The sequence below is a fragment of the Grammomys surdaster genome, unplaced genomic scaffold, assembly GCF_004785775.1.
Source record: "Grammomys surdaster isolate TR1022 unplaced genomic scaffold, NIH_TR_1.0 124640, whole genome shotgun sequence".
Classification (NCBI taxonomy): domain Eukaryota; kingdom Metazoa; phylum Chordata; class Mammalia; order Rodentia; family Muridae; genus Grammomys; species Grammomys surdaster.
The window spans coordinates 150,101-177,683 of NW_021619609.1; the positions used below are offsets into that span (position 1 = coordinate 150,101).

At 38.6% G+C, this 27,583-nt stretch overlaps 1 protein-coding gene across 1 annotated transcript in view; it reads right to left on the reverse strand.

The window, feature by feature from the left end:
• Ghr (growth hormone receptor) overlaps positions 1-27,583 on the reverse strand; it is a 220,593-nt gene that overhangs the window by 38,183 nt on the left and 154,827 nt on the right. Inside the window, exon 3 of the mRNA XM_028784683.1 lies at positions 18,016-18,081. Coding sequence (XP_028640516.1) covers positions 18,016-18,081 — 66 coding nt within the window. The remainder of the gene's footprint in view (positions 1-18,015; positions 18,082-27,583) is intronic.

Below are 27,583 nucleotides of genomic sequence, written 5' to 3' on the forward strand. Positions count from 1 at the left end.
ATGCATCCCTGGATGGCCCATCACTCACATGTAGGCCAGGCTGGCATCAAACTCTCAAAAGTCTCTCTGCCTCTGTGTCTTGAGTGCTGAGATTAAAGGTATGTGCCACCACACCCAGCATTGTTCTTTTCTTTGGAGAGCTTTGTTGTTTGTGGTAATAGTTTATATAAACTGTACTAGAGAAGGTCTATCACCTTCCTGTGAGCCAATGCTTGGCATAAGGAGTCATGAACTCTAAGCTAGTGGCAGCAGAGGGACTTGCTTGGTCATCACTGGGCATACGGACTCTACCCTAGACCTATTGAATTGCTAGGTTGGGCATCTTTGTTTTTAGTCCCTTTTCTTGATTTGTTTGGTTTTAGGTCTCAATTCTCAGGCAGAGTGTGCAGTCTGGTAGTTGAAAAAGGAGAAGAGTCAAGTTCAGAGGCTCCTCTATGGGAGTCAAGGCAGCAGGCAGTCACACTTGAACAGGAATTGAACTCACTTTATGATGTGAGATGTAGGATGTAAAGCAATGTGTGGCTATACAGGATATTAAACTGTGGAACCGGATGCATTAAAGGAGAGACTTCGAATCCTCCTTTTGAAAAAGATATGTGTGTCTTTGAGATGTGTCTGCCTACACAGGAATCAGGTATTTCCTACAGGCAGCTGAGTATCAGAAGCAGAAACACCAAAGACAACACAGGACAACTCAGTTCAAGACAACCACAGGAGGAGTCAACATTATTTCCATTTACAAATATAGGATTAAGTCTTTGAGAGGTTGAATGTTTTAGTCACCTTCATTGAACTAGTAAGAGGAAGACATGGGATTCAACTCCTTCATAAAAGAGAGGGAATGGCTAATGTAGCTGGCATGAAGGGAATATGAACTAATTACTTGGACCATTAATAGAATCCAGTGTTCTGTTAGAACAGAGGGGAATAATGAACCTTACTAAGCTGATGACTTAGTAACCTTGAAACTGTAGGTCAACAAACAGGAAATAGTCACTTAATTTGGTCTGGAACACAGAGTTCCTGTCTCAGGGGAAATTTTATAGAATGTCAACAGCAGCAAATGTTCAGATCAGCTGCTGAATTTCACATTTCCATCAACAGAGGAGGCTTGATACCCCCCACCTCCCGCTGGAGAGCAATGGTTCAGCATGGATTCAACAGCAGTATCTTTGGATTCAGAGCCACAGTGGCCACTTCTGACACCTACGCAACACAGGTGTCCTGGGTGGTCTCTTCCCATACTGTCATTTCTAATGTAACTTTATTTATAGTTTCAGATGTGTCTGAGCCCTGAAGCAAAATGTGGTTGTTATTCCCTGTCCCTATGTAGCTGAGTTACATTAGCTAGCATGCCCATGAAGACATTTTGCAAGGTCAATAGTACGGTTTCTCCTGTGACTTTTGTTCATATCTCTTCACTCACGAATGAGGACTGCATGAACAAACCTGGGTTTAAAAATGCAGGAAGGAACCCAGGCTTTGGACAAGTATATAGCCTGAGTGTGAAGCCTTCTCTCTTGATATTAGAAAACCAGTCTTCTCTTCCACAGCATCCATTTCCTCCAGATAAATGAAATGGGTGTAGCAAGAGTAGCCATAGAGAATTATTGCTAGGGAAGTTCCAAATACTACAGGTTTAACTAATGTTCGTCACCCCTTCCCTAGGAGATTTGGCTACCATAAGCCATACCCTAAAGTTAATTCTAATTTTTATCCCCAGATAACAGATAGTGGCCTGTAATTGATCAGTTACAGTGACTATCCTTTTGGTGTGTTATCTTGGTCAGTCCTCTTGTCAGGAGTACCAAAGGGGAGGTTAGTTTGAAGATCTTGGTAAATATGTGTAAAGTAGACTCAAAGATGGAAGGTACCATGCCTAGGAAGTTCTATCTCAAGGCTCACATTCTCAACTTCTCCCTAATACTCTGTGAGTTTAGAGGACAATTTTTACAGCAAGAGCAGGTAAAGAGGTTGTGGAGCATGATAGTGAAGAAATATGTGTGTGTGTGTGTGTGTGTGTGTGCATGTTTGTAAATCCCTGAGTTTGAATGTCTGAGATTGAATCACACATCAGGATCTCCTAGCTGCAATGCTTTGGCCAAACCACTTTTCTTCCCTGCTCTAGTCTAGACTTCTGTTAGATATGGAAAATAGCATCTGCCTTAGAAGCTTGTTATGGGGACTCTTCGCTGTTTAAAATATGTAAAATGTTCAAACTGAGCATGGTAGAATACTGCAGTGAAAAGCATTTTCAAACGGCGAGTCTGGAGGTGAATCTGTTTCACGTTCTTTTCAACACTTACAAAACTTCTTACAAGTTTGCATCAGATAACAGCTCTCCTGGTGTTTTGTTTATTAGAACACCTCAATGTTTTCTTGAAGTAACAACTTACTTCAGACTCTATGATATGCATGTTACTAAGACATATATGTTAGGTCCTTGAAATCACTGGACAAGAAATTGAGAAAGAATAAAGGCATGGACTTTATGATAAGGCCAGAGATTCCATCTGATTTTCTTCAGCTGTACCACAAGAGAGTGTCAACCCCATGATACATAGTCTGTAATTTTGAAATTTATACTATAGTTGCTATGACAGTTTTATTTTTAAAGGTCCCAAACTGCAAGTTCAAGACATAAACATTTGAAAGGTCATAATTTACTGTAATTATCACAAATAATGTGACTTGTAATTTCATTTAATCTTTTAAGAAGTGAGCTAAAAGGAAATATTTCACTTAATTTTTATAGTGAACCCTCCATCAAGTTCAAATTTTAAATTTTCCTCTAGCATCCCAAATCTTGTGGTTTATGAAGTAGAAAAAAAGAAGCATATACATGTCCCTAAATACAAACTACAGTGAATCATGCCCAAAATAGATTGTCCAATTTTAAATGGTGTATTTATATTTTGTGACAGTGTTTGAGCCAGGAATTTAATATAAGAATGAGGCAAATATACTATAGCCTTAGCACAGGGATATCACATGGAAGTGAGACCAGAGCAAAGGTTATCAAATAACGTGACTTTTCCATTTTAATAAAAAATACCATCCAGTTTTATAGTAGTTCTCTTGCAAGTTATTGGGTAGATGAAATAAGGGGATGAGTTAGATGAGGGAGAGCTGGAAGAGCAGTGTGGAGACAGTGACAGCAGACCACATGTTCCAGGTGCCCCGTGGTCCACCCAAGAGAGAAACCTATCTTTTGGCCTGAATGATGCTCAGTTCAGCTTCCTCCCCTGACAGCAGGTTAGCACATATGTAACCTCTCTTTCATTTTGACATTTCACTGGATATCCACTTACAATTAAGCCCAGCCTGGAGAACATGGAGACCCTCTGGCATTCTTGATACTTGCAAGATGCTGAGAATGCAATGTAAAGATCAGAAATGAGGTTGTATGGGATTTGAATCTAACTTAAGATCCAACAGCTACAAATAATCAGCACCTCTGCTTCAGATGAGACACCTTAGGAGAACAAGTGCACTGTGGTGTCTTCATCTAGCCACAGGGTCTCCAACTTTGTCAACATCTCTGAAATCTTCCCGGGATTACTCTCTGGATCTTTTGTAGTCAGGCAAAGATAGTAGGTGAAATTCATTACTGCTATCTTCCCCTTATTCAACCACTTTGTTTCCTTCTCAGCAAAACCCTAATGGCACAGATTTAAATGATTCAGTTCATCTCATTCCAATTAAGACCTATAATCCTTCAGATTTTAAGCTCACTTTGGAGTTTTTGGCTGTAATATGAACATCTACCTTCCCCTCACACTCATTCTGTTTTATTATCATGCGTGTGTGTATATATATACACACACATATATATATGTATATATATATGTCTTTATATATTCATATATGCCTCTCCCATAGCCCTACTTTATTATCATATATGCACCTATATGTCTATTACATACCTGCCTCTCCCTCACACCCCTCTACTTTATTATACATATCATACATATATCTATATAGCTCTATTACACCCCTACTTCTCCCTGATACCCCTCTACATTATTATCATATATAAATTTATATATTTTATTTACATATACTCTTTAGATTTTGCATATTAGAGAAAATGTAATATTTGTCTTTCTGCGCTTGGATTATTTATGTCTAATATGACAATTTCCAGTATACCTATTTTTTTGTAAATGATGTATGTTCATTATTTAGGCTAGAAAGAATAATGAACTTATACCATTCTTCTGTGATGAGCATTGATGCTGGTTACATCTTGGCTATTGTTAGCAAAACAGTGATAGCCATGAATGTGCAGAAGTTTCTATAGTATTCCAACTCAGATTCACTCATGTGTGTTGCTGGATCATATGGTAGTTCAATTTTCAGCTTTTTTTTTTTTCTGAAATTTCACACAGTTTCCAAAGTGATTGTAAAAACTCAGATTCTCAACAAAAATGAGGTAACAACAGAAGGTAAAGTAAAGGAGAGTTAAATCTCTCTCTCTCTCTCTCTCTCTCTCTCTCTCTCTCACACACACACACACACACACACACACACACACATACACACACACACACACATTGGGAGAGGGACAGGGAAAGCAGTAGGAGGTAGAAGTATGGTTGTAGGGAAAGAAGGGTGACCAGTGAGAGACGATGAGGAGGAGGAGGGTGGTGAGAGAATGAGGCAGAGTGAGTGTCAAGTTCTGCCAGAAGAAGGAATGGTGTGACACAGTTCCAACTCTTGGAGCAGAGCTAGCAGGGTGTGGGTCTCCACAAGTGCTGACATTGCTGTGGGTATGGGGCTTGTTTGTATAATAATGTATGTATTTTCATGTTCATTCTTTTGGGAATCCTCTCCCTGTTAAGGTTAATGACTATCTGTTAAGTTAATGACTCCATGCGATAATGTGTTCCTCAGAACAATGATAAATAGTATGATCTTCAGGATAGGACTTAAGGCTGTGGTAAACAACTCTGAAAACATGAGTTCAAAAATATACAGTTTCTCAACTACACAAAATATAAAGATAAGATATAAATTGTATGAGGAGCTTCACAGACTTAAAAGAATAAAGGCAGCTATACTAATGAGTAGGCTGGTAAGTAAGATACAAAGGCAGGCAGATTCCAAGTTGAAGGTCAGCCTGTGACAGAGCAAGTTTAGGTCCATGCTGGGAATCCTACAAAACTAAACTCATTGTTAGTGCTTACTAAAGCAAGCAGATCTCTGAGTTCATTTGCTATGTTAAAAGAAACATACCTGCCGTCTCTTTCTAAGAATCAAGTGAGCATGAGAAATGTACAGTTTTTTCTTTTTTAATTTAAGGACAATACAAAAAAAGTAAGAATAAGCTATATTTTATGCTTGTTTGGAGAACCCACTTTAGAGTCCCCAAAGGGCAGTCAGGTGTTTGAGAGGAAGACTTCTTTGTCCTATACATTATCGTCAAAGTCACCAAAGTCTTAGATTTCATTTTAATGCTAGTAGTATCTGATTTGATTACTAAGTGAGCCAAACTATAATTTTAATCATTATTCCAGTATTCACACACAAAGAAATCTTTAAAAAGAAACACCTTGGGAAAATTTAAATACACTCCCACAGTGTCATAATGGCTCAAGTGATTGTAAAAGTTCTTCTTTGGAATTCTCTTTAATTTTATTTATGATGCAATAACGAAAACAAGTCTTTTTACTTTTTAGTTCCAACCCAAAAGCATTTAACAATGAAAGAACAATTTTGAAGCAGATATTTTCATTATCTGAACCTGGCTGGTACTGGTTATTTTCTTGCCCTTGCTTGCAAATTCCCAAGGCAACCGCAGATAACTAGCATAATGAACAAAATACAAGCATTTCATTGTTACTGTTGCTTTCTGTAACACAGCTCAATAAATTAATATGCCTCTTTACATGACTTTTAATAATACCATAGTCTGCTAAAATGGGGACAATAGCTTCTGGCACATAACTCTAACACTTTTGATCTTCATTCTTCATTCTTCCAACTTCTCTACCCTGCCCTCTCCACTTCTCAAGAAGTTAAAAAAAAAGAATTATTTTATTTTCAACTATGCATATGCTATGCATGCTTGTGTGGGGGTTGTAAATGTTGAGTGCTGGTGATAGTATATTCTAGAAAAGGGTGTCAGGTGGCCTAGAAGTGGAGTCACACACAGTGTGAGACCAACCAAACTTAGGTCCTCTGCAAGATGAGTGTGTACTCTTAACTGCTGAACTATCTCTCCAGTCTATTTCTTTTCTGTCTTGTTTTTGAGACAGGTTTTCATGATGAGGATCCTGACTGGACTGGATCCTATTTTCTAAAACTCACAAAGATCCATTTACCTCTACTTCTTCAGGGGCTGGATATAGTGGTGTGCACCATCATACCTGGTCTCCCTGAGACTCTAAGTATGATACTGCCATAAATAGGTGCTCACTAAGTACCCTCAATTCATTTGTAGGTTGAAGGTTGAAACCCTGGCATGGGTCTGTTTACTAGGGAACATCAGGGAAATAGTATTACTGTTCTCTATTATATAACTTTATTTTCTTTCTAGCCAAGTCTTCACAAAGTGGACTTTGGCAAGTAAACCCCTTTAACTCCCAGCCCTTTAAGACTTTAAAAATCATCTGCTTCTAATTATTTCTTCCAAATGAAATATACATTTCTTGAAGGAATTCTTGGTTTTTCACCTGGAGTTTGGCTGCTTACAAAAAGTAAATGAGGTTTTCAGGATTTTGTATTATTTCTTCCCCCTACCCTGGGTTTCTCAAATTGTCACACTGAATAGGAGCAGTTAAAACGGATCATTGATTTGACTATGTTGCTTTCAAAATGCTGCAGAAATCAGCCTGCTCCATGCCTGAGAGCATGCTTTTCATATTTAATTAACTTAGCAGGTTCTGATAAACCTTTTCATCTCCTGTGCAGTTATCCTTGATATATATATATGAGACTGAGGATGCCATTGAACTAGATTAGGAAATAAAGCTCATGGGACAAGGGACCGATTTCCAAATGTCTGCAGCCCAGAGTCCTGCATAGGGAGCTCTTCCTTTTTAGAACGCTTTGCGTCTTCTTCAGTGGGCCTTTGTGGCTTTACAAACATTAAGGAGAGTCGTGTTCCACCTTGTGACATTTGAACCAGTGATTAACTGTCTTTGTCCACTTTCTTAGGTTCTCACAATGAGTAAAGCACTGAAGCATACATTCCTTAGGAAGTGTCCTCATTGTTAAACAACACATGACTGTATTTTATTACTTTCAAAATCTTCCTCATTAAATATTTTTCTTTGACTATTAGTTTCACCCCAGCTCTCCTTGCCTCCGGTTCACTAATTGAGGCATTTTGTTTTAATTAAGTAATTAATTTTAAATTAATCACTGGTATTAGTTTTAAAATACTCATATTCTATTTATAAAATTTAAATTACTCTCTTTTATTTGCTTTGAGCATGTCTCTTACACCAACCGCTATGTCTCTCTGGCTCCTCCCCTTCCTTTTTCAGTTTGTCTTTTTTTTTACCCTAGACAGTTTAACTTCTACTCTCATGTCACCTATAATATGTAATTTCAAGTATCTATATAAATGTTATGAATCACAAGTGAAAAAAGAATGCAATATTTGTCTTTCTAGAATGGACTGAATTTGCTTATATGGTCATTTCCAGGTGTATAAACTTTCCCGAAAAAATGACATAATTTTGTATGTCTTTATGGTTGAATTAAATTCCATTGTACATATACATATACCGAATTTTCTATGTCCATTTGTTTGTTGATACGCTGTCAGGCTGATTTCCAAATGTAGCTATAAAATTTAATTAATTAACCAATTAATTAAAATAATAAAAGGAAATAGTTGAATGCAGAAAAAAAATCAGTACTTCCTTATAAGAATACCCTGAAGGTCCTTAGATGTTGGGTTATGTGTATGCATGTCCTTTTCTCTGTGGTAGTGATATGTTTATGAAGAACTACACCATGTATTTTCAGATCTGGGCAGTAAACAGGCAGGCAACCTCATGCTCGGCAGACACTTTTGTGCAAACTCTAAAGTAGGCAGCACATATTATCATTGACAGATGGGCCCCAGGTTAGTGTGGCTCAGAGCTGAGGCCAGGTTTCTCTGATGTAGTCTGGATATTTAGTCAGATTTCTGAGATGGCTCCTCCTTGAACTTCATCTTTCCAATACCAGAACTGTGCTTTAGGACATGTTCAGCTAGGAAAGGCTATCATTAGTGTTCAAGGAACAATTAGTGCTGGTTAAGTTCAGAGATGGGAGTTTCAGGGCTGGTAACTTTGTAGATTATTGGCTTGTTGAGGATGCCACAACACAGAGTGAGAAATCACCTAACTTCAGGTAGCTGTCATGTAAGCTGCCAGTGAGATACAAGAAACATTTCTACTTCTATTTTCATATCGGGTTTTCTCCCCCTTTTCTCTTCCTTGTATATTTAGAGCCGAACCAGGGAGTAGAATAGGAGGTAAAAATGAAATCTCATGTTTCTACATTAACAGGGAGGGTGAGGAATCTGTTTTGAGGATTTATGTGGAGAGCTAAACAGGGCTCTAGTAAAATCTAGGAATAAAGAGAAAGCCGAGCAAAGAAATTTTTCCCCCTTTTACTCTAAAATGCACTTAAACACATATTCATACTCTTTGAATGGCTGACCATATCCAACCTTACTTCAGAAAATAACCTCAGCACCTGTTTTCATGTTCCAAATTCCCTGCCAACCTGATTCACCATTTGGAGCCACATGCAATATGGGGGAAACTATGTAGCAATAAACTCCAGACTGCTGTGGTCTATGTCCTCTGTTAGGTACCCATATGTCTTTGTCACACCTGATGTGAAATGAAAACACAACTCTCCCCCTGTTGAAAACAAGCAGGTATCCAATAGGACATACCTTTGCTCAGGTCTTTAATTTTTTTTTAAATAGAGTCAAATCATCTAAAGTCTAAATTTTAGCTTATGTCTCAATGATCTGACAAATGCATCTGGAATTAGAAACACCGCAGACAAAACGCATTACTATGGTAGATGTCATAGAGCCTGGAGCCACTGGGCCTGACTGTTGAAGAGGAAAGAAAACTGTATTCAGGGAAGCAAACTTTAAAAGCAGAATGTCATCAACTTATGCAAGGTTCTTTTGCCAGGAGCAGGGGCAAAGCAAGCTAGGGAGCTGGTCTTTCAAGTTTGTTTCTCCCTGTCATTTTGTTCAAGTCAGCAACCTCCCCTGCTCTATGCTTGACCTTTACACAAGGTTTACAGGAGCACAGGAAAGTTAAAGCCAACACATTCCCTGTAATTCTGTAACTCTGGCTCTTGATCTCATATTCTTAACAGACTACATTGCTTTTGTTGCAACGGGTTAATCAGTCTCGTTCATACTGAAGAGGACCATCAGGGTATCTTAAGCTGTGCACAATGAAGCTCAGTGTTTTCTATTGAGAAGGTTCTCAACCGTAATGTTATAATTACAGCATCACCCACACACTATAATTACAGTTAAAGTGAAGGCTATGTTTGCAGTATACTAAAAGGGGTGGAACTGTTTCGTTTTAAGCGATCCATTTGCCTCCTCCTCCTCCGTTGGTAACTGAAATACATAGGAATGAAAGTCATGTCCAAATACGGTTTTCTGAACAACAGCTTCAGATACCAAGAAGCTAAAAGTGAAAATAAAACGCAGAAGAGCCCCAAATACCAAATGAGAAAGGACACACATGAGTTCCAGCCTGTCGCCACAATGACTCTTGATTTGAAAGCCCAGGGTGGGCAGGACTGTGGAGGCTAACATGTTAGTGGGGGTTGTTCATCTCTGGGTTCCCTTACTTGACCTGCGTTGTTGTACAGGCTATGCCTGAGCTCCTCTTGTCTGTTTGTAGGAGTTCATTGGTTGTAATATTTTCTCCTAGGATGTGAGCATACAGGATCACCACTGACCCAATTACAGTGAGTGTTCATTCTGCAGACCCACTCATTCCCCTAAGACATATTTTATTTGTATCCACTTAGGAGCCAGACATCCTTCAAAATGCTAAGTAAACTGCAAGAGCAAAATGGAAACTTCTGTTCTCGTGGAACCTAATTCTAATGTATGTTAGACTCGTCCTCTGCTTGAGTGAGTAAAAAGATAGCTTTGTCATGGGTGATGATTGATGTAGACTCATCTGTCCTGTCTTGGCCACCAACACTTTACTCTGTAAGCTTTGGGTTGAGAGCTATCATTCTTTTCTCCTTTATTTCTTCTTTTTAAATTACAATTTTCATACTATATATTGTGATGATATTTTCCCTCCTGCAACTCCTGCCAGATCATCTCAACATCCCTACCCATCGACTCCTTTTTCCTTTTATACTCTTGACAATTTCATACCTGTATATACTGAATTTGGGTCATTTTCATTCCATTCCCTTTTCCTCCCATGGAAACTCTCCTATCAAACAAGCTTCTTCCTATTTTGATGAGATATTTTATTTTTTATCTACTGAGTCTAATTATGCATGAACATGAGTGGAATTGTGTACTAGCAATTGGGTAATTTATCAGTTGATACACCACTGAAGAAAATGACAGTCCTCCTCAACACTCCTGAATATGAAATGGATCAATAAAGTGAATGCCATATTCTCATTAACATGTTACTAAACTGAAGATAATTTTCACAGGAAACTAAAAGATGGCCACCAGCATAAGTTGGAGGCTTAATCTCATAAAATACCATATTACAAAAAGAATCATTTATATGATTAGAACAGTATTTGGTATAATTTCTTAAAAGGCCAGATAGGACTATAGTAGATTTTCAGGCCTATGCTCTGTATCTTAATTGCCCTGAAGCAGTCACAGTCAAGCTAAAACAAATGGTCATGGCTGTGTTCCAACAAAACTTTTATAGCACATGCCTCTGGTCTGAGGGTTAGTTTGGAACCTCTGGTTTAAATAAAAGCTGACCTAAGGAAGAAGAAGACCAGAGGCAGCTTATTTTATAACTCATATTGTTGAATTATAGGCAAATACATTGTTTATAAAGCTGATATTTTATTATTGTTGTAAATCACTGCATATGGTGTTGGGCTTCACATAGGCAATTTCTTTCAAGTTCAATAGATACTTTGACTGTATGAAAGCCTCCCCCTTTATGATCAAGTAATTTCTTTGAAAAATTTAAGTAACTCTGGGGAAATCAAATATCCACATGAAAAAGAATAGAGTCTCCCAACTCACGTCATGTGTGCAGAAATCCCCAGTCAAGATGGATCCAATGCACACCCATAGGAGATAAAACTTTAAACTGCTCTTAAGAAACACTGAGGTAAAGCCGTGTGGGCTTGTCATTGGCCGATATATACCACATATTGTGGATCATGAGAAAAAATATATCCAAGAATTCATACATTTTTAACAACCTTTAAAAAGATATATAGGCTCATTACTAAGTTACAAATCTTCTGTTTAGAAAGCAATCACCTCTTGAGTGGTTTTGGTTCAAGTGCATATTGTATCATGTTGCATGCTTGCCTCTAGATACTCAATTACTTGAAAAGCAATCCTGGTATTTATGCTTCAACTCTTTATTAAATCCATGCATCTTTTAAAAAATGCAGTGTGGCTTCTTCTTTCTCAGTAAACACCGAGATTAACTTATATGAAACACATGACATACCCATGGAAGATTAAATAGTTTTCTTCCATGCATAACTTTATATTACCTAAAACAAAACAAAACAAAATCGTTTATCATACACAGGAGCTATGTGGACCAAGCGCCTTTCTGGAAAAATAGATGTAGATTATTCTCTCCTGGAAAGACATAATATGTCTACCACATAGGATCTATGGCTCTCGAGTGATTAAAGAATTGGGTTTGAAACAGTGTAACTAATGAATCAATAAATTAGTAGGCTACAGACAATACTGAAAAGGTCACAACAGACTGTGGACCATCATCATTAAAGAGTGCTCACTACACTACCTACTGTCCTGGGCTGCCTAGTGCAAGAGAATGTTTATATTGGTTTTTATCCTTGAACACATATGCTATTCTTTGCCAAAAAAAAAAAAAGCCTGCTAGGAATCTGTATATAAAGTAAACACAGGCACAGTGTAATTTTTAGGGAAGTGCTTAAAAATATTTAGCAGACTTCTAAAGAAAAAAAGTGTAATCACTTTCTAACTATTTGTTTTTTTTATCCCCACTCGCAAAGAAACAGAAGAGCATACTACATATGTCAACCAAAAGGACCTTTGTTACAGAGGTTTCACTAACAGTGGCTGAAACATGTGCAGAGAAGAATAGATTTGTTGTATGTAGGTGGTAAATATAGATTTGTCATTTATGGCGCAGAACACTGTTAGAAATTGAAGGAACATTTAAAACAATGTTATGACTGGATATTTATCTTTTTTATAAAGAGTTCTTTTCCATCCACTCTATGTGAAAACAGCCACCGTATAACAATGTGTTAACATGTACGTCGTGATGATTGTAGTCTTTATCTGGGTATTTGAGGTTGGAAAAATGTCACTGACAAATGAATATTGACATGGATGTTTGAAGAATTATCTAAGTTATTCTTACTCCTGAGGCAGAACCTCACATAGCTCAGGCTCACCTTGGCCTTGTTATGTAACTAAGGCTGGTATTGAACTACTGACCTTCACGTTGCAACTTCCCAAGAGCTGTGATTTCAGGCAAATCTCACTACACTCGTTAAGTTTTGCTAAACTAAGGATGGATATACTGTCCTCTCTATTGGTCCGTTGAGAGTGCCTAGTAAGCCATCTTCTCTGTATCACTATTTTCTTTGTATAAAGTGCATAATTCTTCCTGCCTGCTGTTTCTGAAAGCAAGGAAGAGGGATGGAGAGCACCACTAGGCTGTGTGGCATCATTGGGAGATTAGTGCTGCCTGTGAGTCAGGGAGAGTTTACCACTCATTTGGCTTCTAGAGAGAGCCAACATAAACACTGTCTCCTTAAAAACAATCACCAGAATCCATGTTTACTTACTGAATCGCTGACTGAATCCTTTATAAACAACTAGACTGTCAAGAATTCAAAGTCAGCTTCCATGTCAGGACACAGTCAGTGCTGTTTTCTAATGCATGCCCAGAGCTCAAGTCCTCCAGAACACAGGAATGCTGGGAGTTCCATCAAACACACATTGTGCAGAGCCGTACTTCCTTTATGGAGAATCTCTTTTACCAATACCACCAGGCAACAAGTATTTTATTGAAAATACATTTTTTTCTCAATAATATGTTCCGATAAGTCCCCCTCCTTCTACTCCTCCTAGCTCCTCTCTGCTCACATCTGGATCCATTCCCCTTCTGTCTCTCCTTAGAAAACATACAGGCTTCTTAGGGGTAATAGTAAAATAAAGTAAAACAAAATACAAGACAAAGCAAAAACTAACACATTGAAATAGTACAAATCAAACAAACACAAGGAAAAGAGCCCAGGAAAAGGCACAAGAAGCAGATATAGATGTAGAGAATGACTCGTTCGCACACTCAGAAATGCCAGAAAAAAAATAAACTAGAAGCATAACTCATACACAGAGGGACCAGGTGCGGGGGAGGGGGAAAGAGAGAGGAGAAAAAAACCATAAATAATATAAAAGGTAAAGTTTAAAAAGGAGTTCATTATGGGATTAAAAAAAAAAACAACCTTCAGAGATGCCTTTGAGTTTGTTTTCTGTAGACCTACTGCTGGTCATGCATCATGCAGCCCACCCTAAGAGTAGCCAGTCTCCCCAGTGAGATTCCCTTGGAGGGCAACTACATTTCATTTGCACGTAAGGCAACTGGTTCCTAATGTTGACATTATTCAATAAGAAAAGAATGTTCTGCACTGAGGGGTGCTTCAGCTCTTGTTGGAACATCGATGCGCTGTGCTAGAAGTAGGGCTTTCTTACCTTCAGCAGTGGAAGTGCTGTCTAGATACAGCAGTGATTGTATAGAGATCTATAACATACACCAACCTCACACTATGACTCTAACTCCATGTCCAGATGGTAAATCACAGTGGAAGGCTTTTAGGAAGGAGTCTAGGTATATAAAGCAATGGATTAGAGATGGATTTCTCAGTGGATGAAAGATGGATTTCTTCTATGGATTAGAGAACAGATTTCTCTCTGCTTATCCCCTTTCTATAAATGTCCAATGAAGGACATAAAGACCATGAAGTTATGAGAGGACCTAAGTGTTGGGGGTACCTTTTTGGGTCCTGCATTTCTTTCAACTATAAATTTCAACTATTCATTGAGAATGCAGAATGTTTGAGGTCCTTACCAGGAACTATAAGGTACAAACATTATAAGACACAGCCCCAAATCTTAAGGATTGTAGATAGAAAATACACAGAAGTTTATATTCAGCTCAACCTGTGTGATTTTAGGACACATAGTAGAGTTGAGTAGAGGTAGCTGCACAGGATTTAATTTAGTATATGTTGGACTAAAATTAAAGCCACAAAGCATACATTAATACCATGTAAGTTTAGAAAGGGGACAGGTACTTCTACTTACACATAATCTTTCTGATAACTTTATGAAGTAGCTGTTATTAACATTTAGAAACATTTAGAAAGAGAGTCACAGAGATACCATGATGGGGCATGCTTCTTCTTAGAAGGATTAGAAGCTTTGTACGGAGGAATATTTAATACCATGCCTAAAGGACAAAAAAATTATTTCACAATGGACTGTTCCATATCAGAAGGAACGAAACGAATTCTGGCAAAGGTGATACCATGCAAAAACACAAGGAACGGGGCTGGAGAGATGGCTTAGTGGTTAACAACATTGGTTGCTCTTCCAGAGGATCGCAATTCAATTCCCAGCAACCACATGGCAACATACAATCATTTGAAACTCCAGTTCCAGAGAATCTGACACTTTCACACAGATACATGTTTAGAAAGAAAAATTAATGCATAGAAAAATTTTAAAAAACTTAAAAAACAATGCAAGGGACAGAAGTATGAAGGTTGTGCTGGCTCATGTGATCCTTAACTTGATGAGATTGAGATATATAAGTGAGGAATACACTTCTGGGTGAGTATAATTCTTAAGAAGACTGAGATGCAAATAAGGAAAAAAATCTTTTCTGAAAGTTGATAACACTCCCCAATAGGCTGGGGGCCCCAGCGGAACAAAGCTGGAAGCCAGAAGGAAACAGTGCATGTCAGTGCCTCACTTTCATGCCTCTGTTGCTGCTATAGTCTGCCCTGGCTATTGCTTCTATTTTCTTCAGCCTTTTGATAGGGACTCACGCCAGTGGTAGACTCTTTAGGTGACCCCTGATCTTGGAATGGGATTATGTACAGTTCCAATTACTTGAACTGAATACTTATTGAATTTTTGATTCTACAACATGCAGATGGCCAGTGTCAGATTATCCAATCTATAACTCAGATAGATAGGTAGGTAGGTAGATAGATAGATAGATAGATAGATAGATAGACAGACAGATAGATAGATAGATAGATAGATCATAGATAGATAGATGATAGGTAGATAGATAGATGATAGGTAGATAGATGATAGATAGATAGATAGATAGATGATAGATAGATAGATAGATAGATAGATAGATAGATAATAAATAAATAAAACATGCATACACAAAGATGCACTGGACTAGATAGAAAAGATATTAAGATTACTGCTGCAGAATCTCTTGAATATTTGGTGTGATCCTAGTGTGATACTGGTATGCCCTGTCAACCTGACAGGATCTAGGATCACATTAGAGATAAGAGTCCAGCTACACCTGTGGAAAGTTATTTAGCCTCTGCACATGCCTGTCCAGTGTCAGAGAACAAATAGTTAGAAGGTAGCCTTTTAAAATGAGAGGGAAATTTTCTTCCGAAGGACACACAATCATGTAAAACCTTCTCTCTGTATGTTTAATAAAATCCTATACATTTTGTTTAAAGTTCATCAAATCCCTAAGAGGGTTTTTATTTAATTTTCCTCCCATGGGGTAATGTTTCCTATCTGAGAGCTTATAAACTTGCACATATGTTTATTGACTTGTGTTCTTAGTATATTTTATGTTGAACACTACTAGCTCTATAGGTAACACTACTTCATTAGAAAACAAGGAGGTCCTCACTAGAATCAGGCTAGTATTTTGGCAGGGTGTAGACTTTAGCATCATGTGTACGTCAGTTAAGTGTTTATGGTATAGTGTGACACATACATAGTAAGGTGATGTGAACATTTGGGAGAATCTATCCTGAATGAGGTGCTCCTGTGTGTTCTGTATGGTTCATGTCTACTGATACAGACATTGCTTAGCACAGGGCTTGCTTTATCAAATCATCTCTAGGATAAGAAGATAGGAAGATAATGTTTGATAAAGAAAATAGGAAAGGATGAACTATTTCCTTGAGTGAGAATATCAGAATGTGTGATCTTTACCAGGTCTGAACAACAAGTCTATAGCTTTCTTATTTGTTACAAACAGGTAATTATTACATTCAAAACTATAGGTACTCCTCAGTCAGGATTAAGCCTCAGATTTTGACATGAGGTGATGGTTACGCTCCTCAGACCTGGTGAGTTGATAAAAGAAATGACTTGGAGGAGATCATGATTGTCAGCTGAAGGGAGGACAGAGAGGAGTATGTGCAGTTTATATGTAGAGGACGGTTCCAATGGATGTGTTGCCTGTGCCCTCAAGAGCATTCTTACTCTGCCTGTCTTCCTATAGAAAACAACTAGGAGGTAGCCTCCACCAATTCAAAATCTGCTGCATAACCCAAACATAACTCATGTGACCTCCCCCTCTACAGAATCTTATACTTCTCAGGGAACACATGAACATGCTTGACCCTTCCAAAACAGGAGCACTGGAGAGAGTCTGCTGTCTGGCACACATGACAAATAGATGAGATTTGCTGAAAGTCTTATCAGTTTGCACTTTGGGTCACTTCTAAGAGAGTGATATTTAAACATCAGTTTACAAATTTACTGTGCAATTTACATATCCAATCCCAATTATGATTTTATGACACTCATTACAAACAGTAAGAGCAACAGCGTAAAATAAGCTAGGAATACCCTATACCCATATCTTTTCCTGTTTTCTTTTTTCTTTTCATGAAATGATATCTAGTATATACTCTTTCAAATAAAAATCTATTCCTACAATTTAATTAAATGAACTCCTACTAAGAGATTTTTGGTGATATAAAGGAGTTAAGAAGAGCATAAAACACGACCAACCGTTGACTTAAAGGCACAATATAATGAACTCATGTAATCCATACGTTTGATTGCATTTCATACACACGCTAAGCATGACTGAGGTGGAGAACTTTGGATCCCAACACACCTAACTTACCAGTGGTTGTACCACTGGTCAAAGTGACCACACATACATACATACCAACACACAAATAGTCAAAGGTTCAGGATGTAAATGTTATCATCAAACGATGGACAATGTTCCACAGTAGAACAGAAGGCAGGAAATCTAGCCCCGGAGGATTTGTGGGACCTGTTTCTGTGAGTTGAAGGTTGAGTTTGGTCTTGTGCATAAAGGGAAGATAGTCAAAGATAGAGGGGGGTGGTGTTCAAGGGCATGTAAAAAAAATAGGTGGCTTCTATGTAGGCAGCATGGTGAGGTATATGAGTAAATTTGGTTGGAGGGATAAATTCCATCTTTTGCCAACTCAAGCATTGTATACATACTTCCAAATAATAACAGTAATAATGTTAAAAATGAGTTTGTAAAAGAAGGCAATTTAAGAAGTAATTTATTGATTACTGTTGATCAATAATAAACGCTTCAACCTGCAAGCACAAACACAACAGAAAAACAAACAAAAAGCTCTATATGAAAATTGAAGTGTAAACCCTGAAAAATGCGTTTTGCTTATAAAATTTTAACTCTGTCACTTTTTCTGTTACCGGTATCCCAAAGAGAGAAAGGATAGTAGCTTGAATTATAGTAACACATGGAAACAATCAGTGCAAGTTAGCAAAATGACAGAGATTCTTACTTTTCTCCAGGCTTGGATTAATTCTTTGCAGAACTGGGGAAGCCTTGCCAAGAGTAGCTGGTGTAGCTGAAAAAGAAAGAGAAGAAAATCATTAGTCATCCCTGTAGGAAAATGATCTGCTGTGACCCTGTTACAGCATCATTTTTGGATAACAGGCTTCCATGCAGATCCCCTCCCCCATTAAAATTAAAGCTGTATCTATGCACTAAAAGGAGCTTGTAAAGACAGAGCAAATGGAAGCCTTTTGGTTGTCATTACCTTGGGTCTCATTGCCAGACACAATACAGAACAATGAAAACAATTCCAGCTATCATTTGAGTCCAAACTCAAGTTTCCCTTGTGTGTAGAAAGGAGAACATAAGTTTCTTTTTTTAAAAAAATACAAAGCCCACGTTTAGTTAAAAAAAAAAGTTTATTTTTGGAAATACTGTAAGTGAGAACATTCCTAGGCATGGGGAAAGAGTAAGGGGAAGAGCAAAGCAGAACAAGGAGGCCCTGGGGTTTTTTGGTGGGCAGTAAGTCAGTCACTGTAACGCAGCTAGGTACAGGCTGCCTGGACAGTAGGCAACAGTGGAAAGTGATCAGAAAGGCTCTTTCCAGCTGGGTTCCTTTGCAAATGTTCCAGCTACAAAGGGACTAACCTGTTGTCTGGTCTTGGTGGAGAAGAGTGTAAGAGGACTGGATAGACCATCTCTTGTTATCACCCGGATACAAGAAACACTGAGATTGAAATCCAAGCAAAGGAAGCTATGTGTGATACTGCTAGTTCAACATTTAGTCTCTGTATTTTAACATATAAATTCTGAAAATATTTGTAATACTCAGAGTGACGGGTCTTTTCCTAGACTAATGAGTTAACTAGCGGCTAGGGATTTCCTCCCTAAGGATTGAAGCTGGCACAGGAATAAACAGATGTATGATTGGAGAACCCGGATTTTTTTTTTCAGTGTTATTCAAAGCCTCTTGAGAGCAAGGAGGGTCTAATGGCTAAGTTCATCACCAATGGCCAGTGGTTTAATAAACGTAGCCAGAGAACACAACGTTTGTAAAATAAATTAATACTGTGAGTTTAGGAAGCTTTCAGCTGGCTGATAACCTGGAGATGCTTAGAGGGCACAGAGGCTACGTCATGTTCTTCATATGCTATGATTTAGATGTGAAATTTCTTCTAAGGGTCCCTCTGTTAAACTTATGATCCACAGCCTGACACTACTCAGAGGTGGTAGGAATTCAAAAGATAAAGGCGAGCTAGGAGGGCTTCCCATTATTGGAGGGGAGGGAGCAACAGTGGTTTTAAAACAAAAAACTGGACCCTTAGCTGTTTCTCAGACCTGAGGAAAAGTGGATTCTTCACCTACTGTTGCTACAATGTCTTCCATTTCATAGGCTCAAAAGCAGTGGGACCAGCTCATCATGCCCTGAAAACTCCAGAATACTCCAAACCTGTGAGTCGAAATAAACCTTTATTCTTTATAAGTTGATTGTCTCAGATATTTGTTACAGTAGCAGAGGCTGACTAATACAACACCTCATTGTCTGTATCCTTTGTAATCCTTGGTAGTAAGTAATACACCAAAATTGTTAATTTAACGTTTCTCTGAGTTCTGTGAGCTAGTGTAGCAAATTCATCAAATCTAATAAATGAGTCACGGGAAGTATATCTTTTACCTGGAAAAAAAAAGAACCTTTCAAAACTGTAGTGTAGTCTATTTATAATTTATAGCTAAGAAATCTTTCAGAAAGACAGTATATTACATTCGTCATCTGAAGTAGGAAGCAGTTTTGTGGGACTGAGCTATCAATCTGTGGGATGTGACAGTGTTTTCAGGTAGGCAGCATGAGAATTGAATTGTACTATAGAATGCTCATTCTCACCTCAGAATTAGCCAGCTGTATTCTCACATAACATTTTGGTGACCAAAGGGTGCCCAGGTATTCTGTTTTCAAGAATATGGCCAGACACATGTGTTTTCCCCCTGTATTCTCTCAGACAACTGATAATATTGTCTTAGTGTTTAATAGAAGGCAATACACTGAGAACTCTGTCTCACATAAAACACAGAGAAGAAAAAAGAAAAGAACAATGGGCAGATCAGTACTCAGCACACACATCACAGCCCTGCCTGCCTCCCAAGCGGCCAGCTCTAAACCAACACACACAGGTGAGACCCTACCTGCCCCACTCACCCCAATCTCCCCACCCTACCTGATGGGAACTCGAGCAAGCCTAGCAGCTGTAGACTCTGCTCCACCCTGCCAGAGCTCCATCTTCTTTCTGGTCTACACCTACACCGGAAGCAGATGCAGATCCGCTCTCTGTGCCGCACCTCACAGCTCCACCTGCCTTCCTGGAGACCTGCTCAATCCTGAGACATACAGCTCCTCCTGCATCCTGGGAGGCCTGCTTCAACACTAAGGCCAGCCAACACCAGTGACAACCAGATGACAAAAGGTGAGTGCAAGAACGTAATTAGTAGAAGCCAATGCAATATAGCACCATTAGAACCCAGCTCTCCTAGTACAGCAAGTACTGGATATCATAACACACCTGAAGAACAAGACTGTGACCTTAGGTCCCATCTCATGAAGATGATAGAGGCCTTTAAAAAGGATATAAATAAGTCCCTTAAAGAAATGTAAGAAAACACAATCAAACAGGTAGAATCCCTTAAAAAGGAAACAAACAAATCCCTTAAAGAAATACAGGAAAACACAATCAAACAGGTGAAGGCAATGAATAAAATGGTCCAAGACCAAAAAACAGAAACAGAAGCAATACAGAAAACACAAATGGAGGCAATCCTGGAGATGGAAAACCTAGGTAAGAGATGCAACTATAGATGCAAGCAACACCAATAGAATACAAAAGATGGAAGAAAATCTCAGGCATAGAAGATACTGTAGAAGAAATGAATACATTGATCAAAGAAAATGCCAAGCATAAAAAGTTCCTAACTCAAATCATCCAAGAAATTTGCAACACTATGAAAAGACCAAACTTAAGAATAAGAATAGAAGAGCATGAAGATTCCCAGCTCAAAGGGCCAGAAGACATCTTCAACAAAATCATAGAAGAAAACTTTCCTAACCTAAAGAAAAAAATGGCCATAAATGTACAAGAAGCACCAAATATATTGGACCAGAAAGGAAATCCTCCTGCCACATAATAATCAAAACACTAAATGTACAGAACAAAGAAAGAACTTTAAAAGTTGCAAGGGAAAAAGGCCACGTAACATATAAAGGTAAACCTATCAGAATTACACTTGATTTCTCAACAGAGACTCTAAAAACCAGAAGATCCTGGACAGATATCATGCAGACCCAAGGAGAACACAAATGCCAGCTCCTACTACTATACCCAGAAAACTCTCAGTCACCATAGATGGAGAAACCACGAAATTCTATGACAAAACCAAATTTAAGCAACATCTCTCTACTTATCTAGCCCTACAGAGGATACTAGAAGGAAGATTCCAATATAAGAAGAGTAACTACACCCCCCCCCCAAAAAAAACACAAGACATTAATTATCTACAGTAAATCCAATAGAAGAGAATCATACACAAACACTAACACACCCAACAACAAAATAACAGGAACTAACAATCATTGATCATTAATATCTCTCAACATCACTGAATTCAATTCACTAATAAAAAGATACAGGCCAACAGACTGTTTATGGAAACAGGAGCCATCATTCTGCTGCATATAAGAAATATATTTCAGGGTCGGGGGATACTGGGGGAACCCTCTCAGAGGAGAAGGGAAGGGGGAGGGACTCTGTGAGGGAGGGGGCTTGAGGGGAAGTAGCATTTGGGATGTAAATAAAAAATAAGAATAGAAAAGAAAAGAAAAAAGAAAAGAAAAGAAAGATGAAGTGGGCAGTGAGCTGGTGCACACCAATTTTAGACCTGGTGAGTTTAGTCTGTCTGTTCCCTGAGGTGCTTTTTCATGGATGTTTATATGATCTCTTCCCAGTGTATCTGCCTGGGACGAAGCAGCCATCCTGTCTGGCACAAATAATGTAAAATCTAGTAGATAGAGTTAAGGCTATCCATCAAACACAGAATTCTAAAATCAGTAGAATTTTTGAGGTGATGGGGGGAGGAGCTTGTAATTATCATTGAAAATACTAAAAAAAAGTTTTGGATTTTTTTTCTGGTGAATCAATCAATTTTAAATTGTTATCATAATATTTAAAAGGTCATGTCTATCAGTTTTCAAAGTTTCTATTTACTCTTGAAATTTTACATTTTTTTCATTTACTGAAGCTTATTTAATACCATAAATGATTGAGACACGTAATTAACATAAAAGCAGGCAATACATACTCCCCAGAGTGAACAATGTGCTAAGTGGCAAGCAAAAATCGCCTTTTAGGACAACATCATTAAGTCTAGCTGCTGCCTTCCTAACTGAAGATGTGTTATTTGCACTAGTATTCCCTTTAATATTTTCAGCTTGTCTCATTACCATCCCTAATTCCTTGTCTTTAATCATGTATTTTATTTCATTATCTATCATCTCAAATTGAGCATAAAATCTTTTAAATTTACTTTTTTGTGTTATTATTATTATTAATATTTTATGTGTATGAGGACTTTGCATATATATGTGTGTGTGTGTGTGTGTGTGTATGTGCATGTGCCTGTGTGTGTGTATCACATATGTGCCTGGTGCCCACATAGGTCAGAAGAGAGATTCAGTAGATCTGGAATTGTGGATGGCTGTGATCTACTATGTGGGTGCTGGGAACTTAACCCTGGTGCTCTGCAAGAATAACAAGTGCTCTTAACTCTCCGATCCCCCAAATATTATTTGAAATGGATTTAAATAAATTTAGATATCTGAAACAAATATAATAAACAGCAAAGTAGGAACCAAAGTGAGAACACAGTTAGTTAGTGTCAGGTAGATGGATAAGAACCATTTTTCATAATCTTTGGGTTTTCATCTTATTGATTTGAGACATGGTCTCATGATGAAGCCTAGGATGGGATAACACCTTGGCTAGGACTTGTTAGATGTTCATATCTTTGGTCTTCTATTTAAAACTTAATCTCACTTCAGGACCCTCAAAGATGGACTTGGGGGTTATTTGAATCTCTTTGCCCCTCTTCTCAATGTGGCCACATTCACCAAATCTCCTTTTAAGACATTCCTTTAAATAAATAAACACAAGCAAAAAAACATACAAACAAATAAATGTATACGTTTTCCAACTGTAAGTTACTTGTTTTATTGACAATTATTTACTATTTGAGTTCAAAGGGGAAACTATTAATTTAACTAGAGATAAGAAAAAAGAGAGGGGGTGGGAGGGAGAATGGGGGAAGGGAGGGGGGAGAGAGGGGGACAGGAGGGAGTGACTGTGGAATTACTCAGCATTTATCTCAATTTTCAATTTGAAATTGAGGAAAAAGACACCGCATGCAGGTCTTAGATCAGCAGTAACGTCGACAAGTTTTCCCAGAATGATAACTGGAATGGAATATGCAGGTCAGTTCTGAGGTCATTAGCAGAGTCTGAGCCAAACTGCTAGTCTGGAAAATCTTAGGGAGCCTTGGCTCCCCAAGACATCTGGTGTTTCCCCCTCTGTGGCACATTTAGGGACATTTTCATGAAGCAAAAGCTTCACTCAGCCAACACACTCTATAACATGCAATGAATCAAGACATATAAAGAACAAATGGCATTCTCGTGGAAAGACCACAGATTTATGCCAGTGTCAAGCCGATGCTGGTTACAAATGTAATGCACATGCTGCCTTAGCAATGGAAGTGTCACGCTCACTCATCAATTCAAATTAGTGTCAGAGTCATGTACCCAGTGTCTCTAAAGTTCTGACCAGTAAGCAAAAGGAAAGAAAGAAAGAGCATAAGCAGGGACCACAACTTTGACAGCAGTAACAATCGGTTAATGAGGCTAGCACACAGTGGTTTCGGTTATGATCTGCAGGGAGCCCATTTATTATGTAATCCAGAGGGATTAATAAACATGTTATAGGGAGATTCAGATGCTGGGATTTTTAAAATGTCCACAGTCTTCCCCTATCTCAGGAGTCAGTAAAAGAAACCTTCAAACATGGGGTTCCAGGGGAACAAAATAGTACCTTCTGTAACTGTAGACAAACTTCTTGGGAGGAAAGTGGCTCTAGGAAACAGTTGCTAAGTTTAGGACAACAAGCAATAGTGAAGAAGGACAGACGAGTTTGAGTCAAGAACACTACAACACAAATGTGCTTCGGCAAGACACAATCTACCGATCACAGAACTGTGATCCCAGGCAGTGTATTGAATGTGTGAGTGAGGATATGTTAGGTTGGGGGGATGAAATCAGGCATACCTTGGGAATGATCTTGCCAAAAGACTTAATTTTGAGTCTGTAAACATTAGGGCATCTACTAATTTGTTGTGCTCTGAGGTGGAATGCCTCCTGCTGGACGCGTCCAGGAACAGGTTCCTATGAGTCCATCTCTACTCTACTTCCCTACTTATACTTTCCAAATGGAGCATGTTTCTGGACCTCAGTCTATGTCTGTAAAACAGGGACCTGCATGTCTCCATGTAAGGGTTAAACCAGCTCCCACATACAAATACTTGCAAGTAATTACTAAATGTTAGACAGTTTTCCTGTTACGATTGTTGTCATTCTTATTAGTAGGCACTGCCTTAACTGTGGGGCAAGTCTTTTCCCAAGGACAGTTCAGCATTGACTTTCAATTGGGTGTTGTGGGGTTATGGTACTTCCTTCAGGACAGTATGCATCCCAAAATCCCAAGAACTCTACTTAGGTACTCCTGTAGGCTATATGTAGTTAGTAGAGCGATATCAATAGATCATATGACAGAAATCCATCTCTAGAAGCAAAATTCAATCTGAGGCTAAGCACACCCAATTCCTAGTTCTCCGATCCTAGTATTATTAAGGGAGCAAAAGTGGGACGACCAATGTTCTGGCAAATACTGTGATTTTGCCACTTGTGTAAGAACGGCAGTTATAACCAGTCCTTAATGAATAATACAGACACGAGACAAGAAAACACAGTACTTCATGAGACATCCATTCTCCCCAATGATAGGAGGCAAAGCGTGCAAAGCACCACACAGAGCACCTGGCGCAAAGTAAGCCTTGGGTAAGGAGAACGGTTGTATTACTGTTAACATTTGCTAAGACAAGGATAAAAACGCTGCTGCAACTGTCATGAGATGCTCATCCAAGATGTCCTTTGCGAGGGTTTTTTTTCTTCCCCTAGGCAGCTTAATTGCCCTCCACCCAGCAGCTGTGGATGCTGTGCTGCTTCCTTCCCTTGCTGCTGTGGCTTATTTGCTCATACTCAAGGGTATACAATAAGTTCCTTGGGGAAAGTATTACTGCTTTTGTCTTTATGAGTCACTAGGGGCACAGGAGATGGTCCCTAGTACAGTAATACAGTTTGCAAAACTAAAATTGCTTTAAGTGTTTGTATGGGGCCACAAGAGAGTCAAACATTCTATCATCATAATATCCACTTGGAAACTTTCAAATTTGTTGAGGACTCTTCTGTTTTTATAACGTTTACTTATTTTTGATAATAGTCTATATAACATTTACCTTCTTAGATCTTAGCCTCTGAAAACTTTCAGATCCATGCCCACCTTGTTTTTCTTTGTCAAATTACCAACTCTATTGCCAATGAGTACTTTCTCCTAACTGATGCTTGCAAAGGGCTCAATAGCAAATTCATTGTTTGGACACACACCTGCTGTACTTCAGACTATCTTGCTGTCCCTGAAGGGGTTGGTATAATGGGATTATTAAAAAGTGCAATGCAATATTTAAATCCAAAATTTATAATATGCTTAAAATGCACTTAGGCACCATACTAAGCATTTTTTTAAATGTTTTTCCCCCATTTAATTCTCACAATAACCTTCTGGAGAGGTATTGTTATAAGTTACACATGGTGAGTAAGAGATTTGATCTCTGAGTTACTTAACTCAGGGAAGGTAAATAGTTCATTGTAGGCTACCTAGCAATTATGGATTAGAGCTCACATTTGAATGAGAGCTAGACACTAAGTTTGTTTACTCCACTGTTTTCCAAAACTGCCAAGTCATCAAGATGTCTACGGCGTTTATTACATCTATAGTCGAAAGCCCTGAATTATAGAATACCCAAGACATTGGTCAGTGTGGATATCACAAAGTCCTATGAAAATGTTAATCATTTCCTCCCATACTCTTCAGGAAATCTTGTGACACAATGCATGTGGGAAACTCTGCAGTGTCCTCTCTGGTCTACTTTTAGGGACATCCTGTGATATACTCAACCCTGTGCTCATTAGAAGAAATTTGGTGAGTAGAAGAGTGATTTACATGACTGCTTCAGGCATTCTAGAAAGCATATTAATAGGCCAGGTTGCTGAAGGAATGGGCAGAAATGCCCTTCTGGAGTTGGTTTATGAGGACCCTGGTAGGATGTGTGGCACCCTCTGACCCAGGCCTCTTCTTATCACTTTCAGCAGTTGGTACCAGGCACATCCTATGGCTACAAGTGCCCTCTTGATCCTTTGGTACTCCCATTCCCATCGTGGTTTAGGCTTGAATTTCTTTCCTTTTTTAGCTCATTAAATTAATTGAATTCCCACTCATAGTTTCTCTGAATTAAAATGCATTATCTTGTCCGCACTCATTATGATTGTTGGCAGCTCTTGAAGAGGCCACGTAATATGAACAAAAGTCTGTGAGCCCTTTATAAGGACAGTGTTAACTCTCCCCATCTCTCCATGAAGACACATGTCTCTTCTGTACTTGAACAGTAAACCACAGGCTCATCATATGAGACAGAGAATTAAACAAAACAAAGAGGCAGGCCTGAAGCAATATTGTAATTGCTAGAACGTTTTCATACCAGAAATCCTGCTACATAGCCAGATACTACGTAAGGCAATATTGGAAGGAAAGCAAAAGTAGCGAAAAGAAGCATATGCTTGCAAACATCTGCAGCAGTTGCTTTGTATCCTATGAATAGCTTGGCCAGTAGGTAATCAGAATCTAGACCTTCATTCTCCCAGGATTTATCTCTGGCACAGAGGGACTAATAGGGATGGTTCCTATTTAACTTGAAGCTTTACATATCCTCTTTTCTGTCTTCAGTGCTCTGCTTAGGGAATTTACGAATATACTTCTGCATGAACGGAGGACATCTGCTTGCAATTAAAGAGAGATCCTGGGATCTGATTTCTCAACTACAGTTTGTTGCACTGTAAGGTATAGTGAGTTTTGAAAAACACATTAGTGGTGTGTTTTTCTTTTTCAGCAAGGAAAATGAAGAGGAACTGCCTTGTAATCAGAAAAATTGCAAGAAGACTTTGCAGAAGGAAGCTGTGGGCCAGCAGAGACCGGTATTCATCTTTCTTGTGAAAAGCCCCTTTGTGATTGCCTTCCCTTCCCTTCCTATAGCTAAGGAGAGCAGGGAAGCAGCCTATCCAGCTGTCTCACCTCCAAAGCTGCTTTTCATTAAGAAGAACAGCAGGGGTGTCAACCCTAGGCCACAAGCAACAAGTAATGGGGTATACTGCG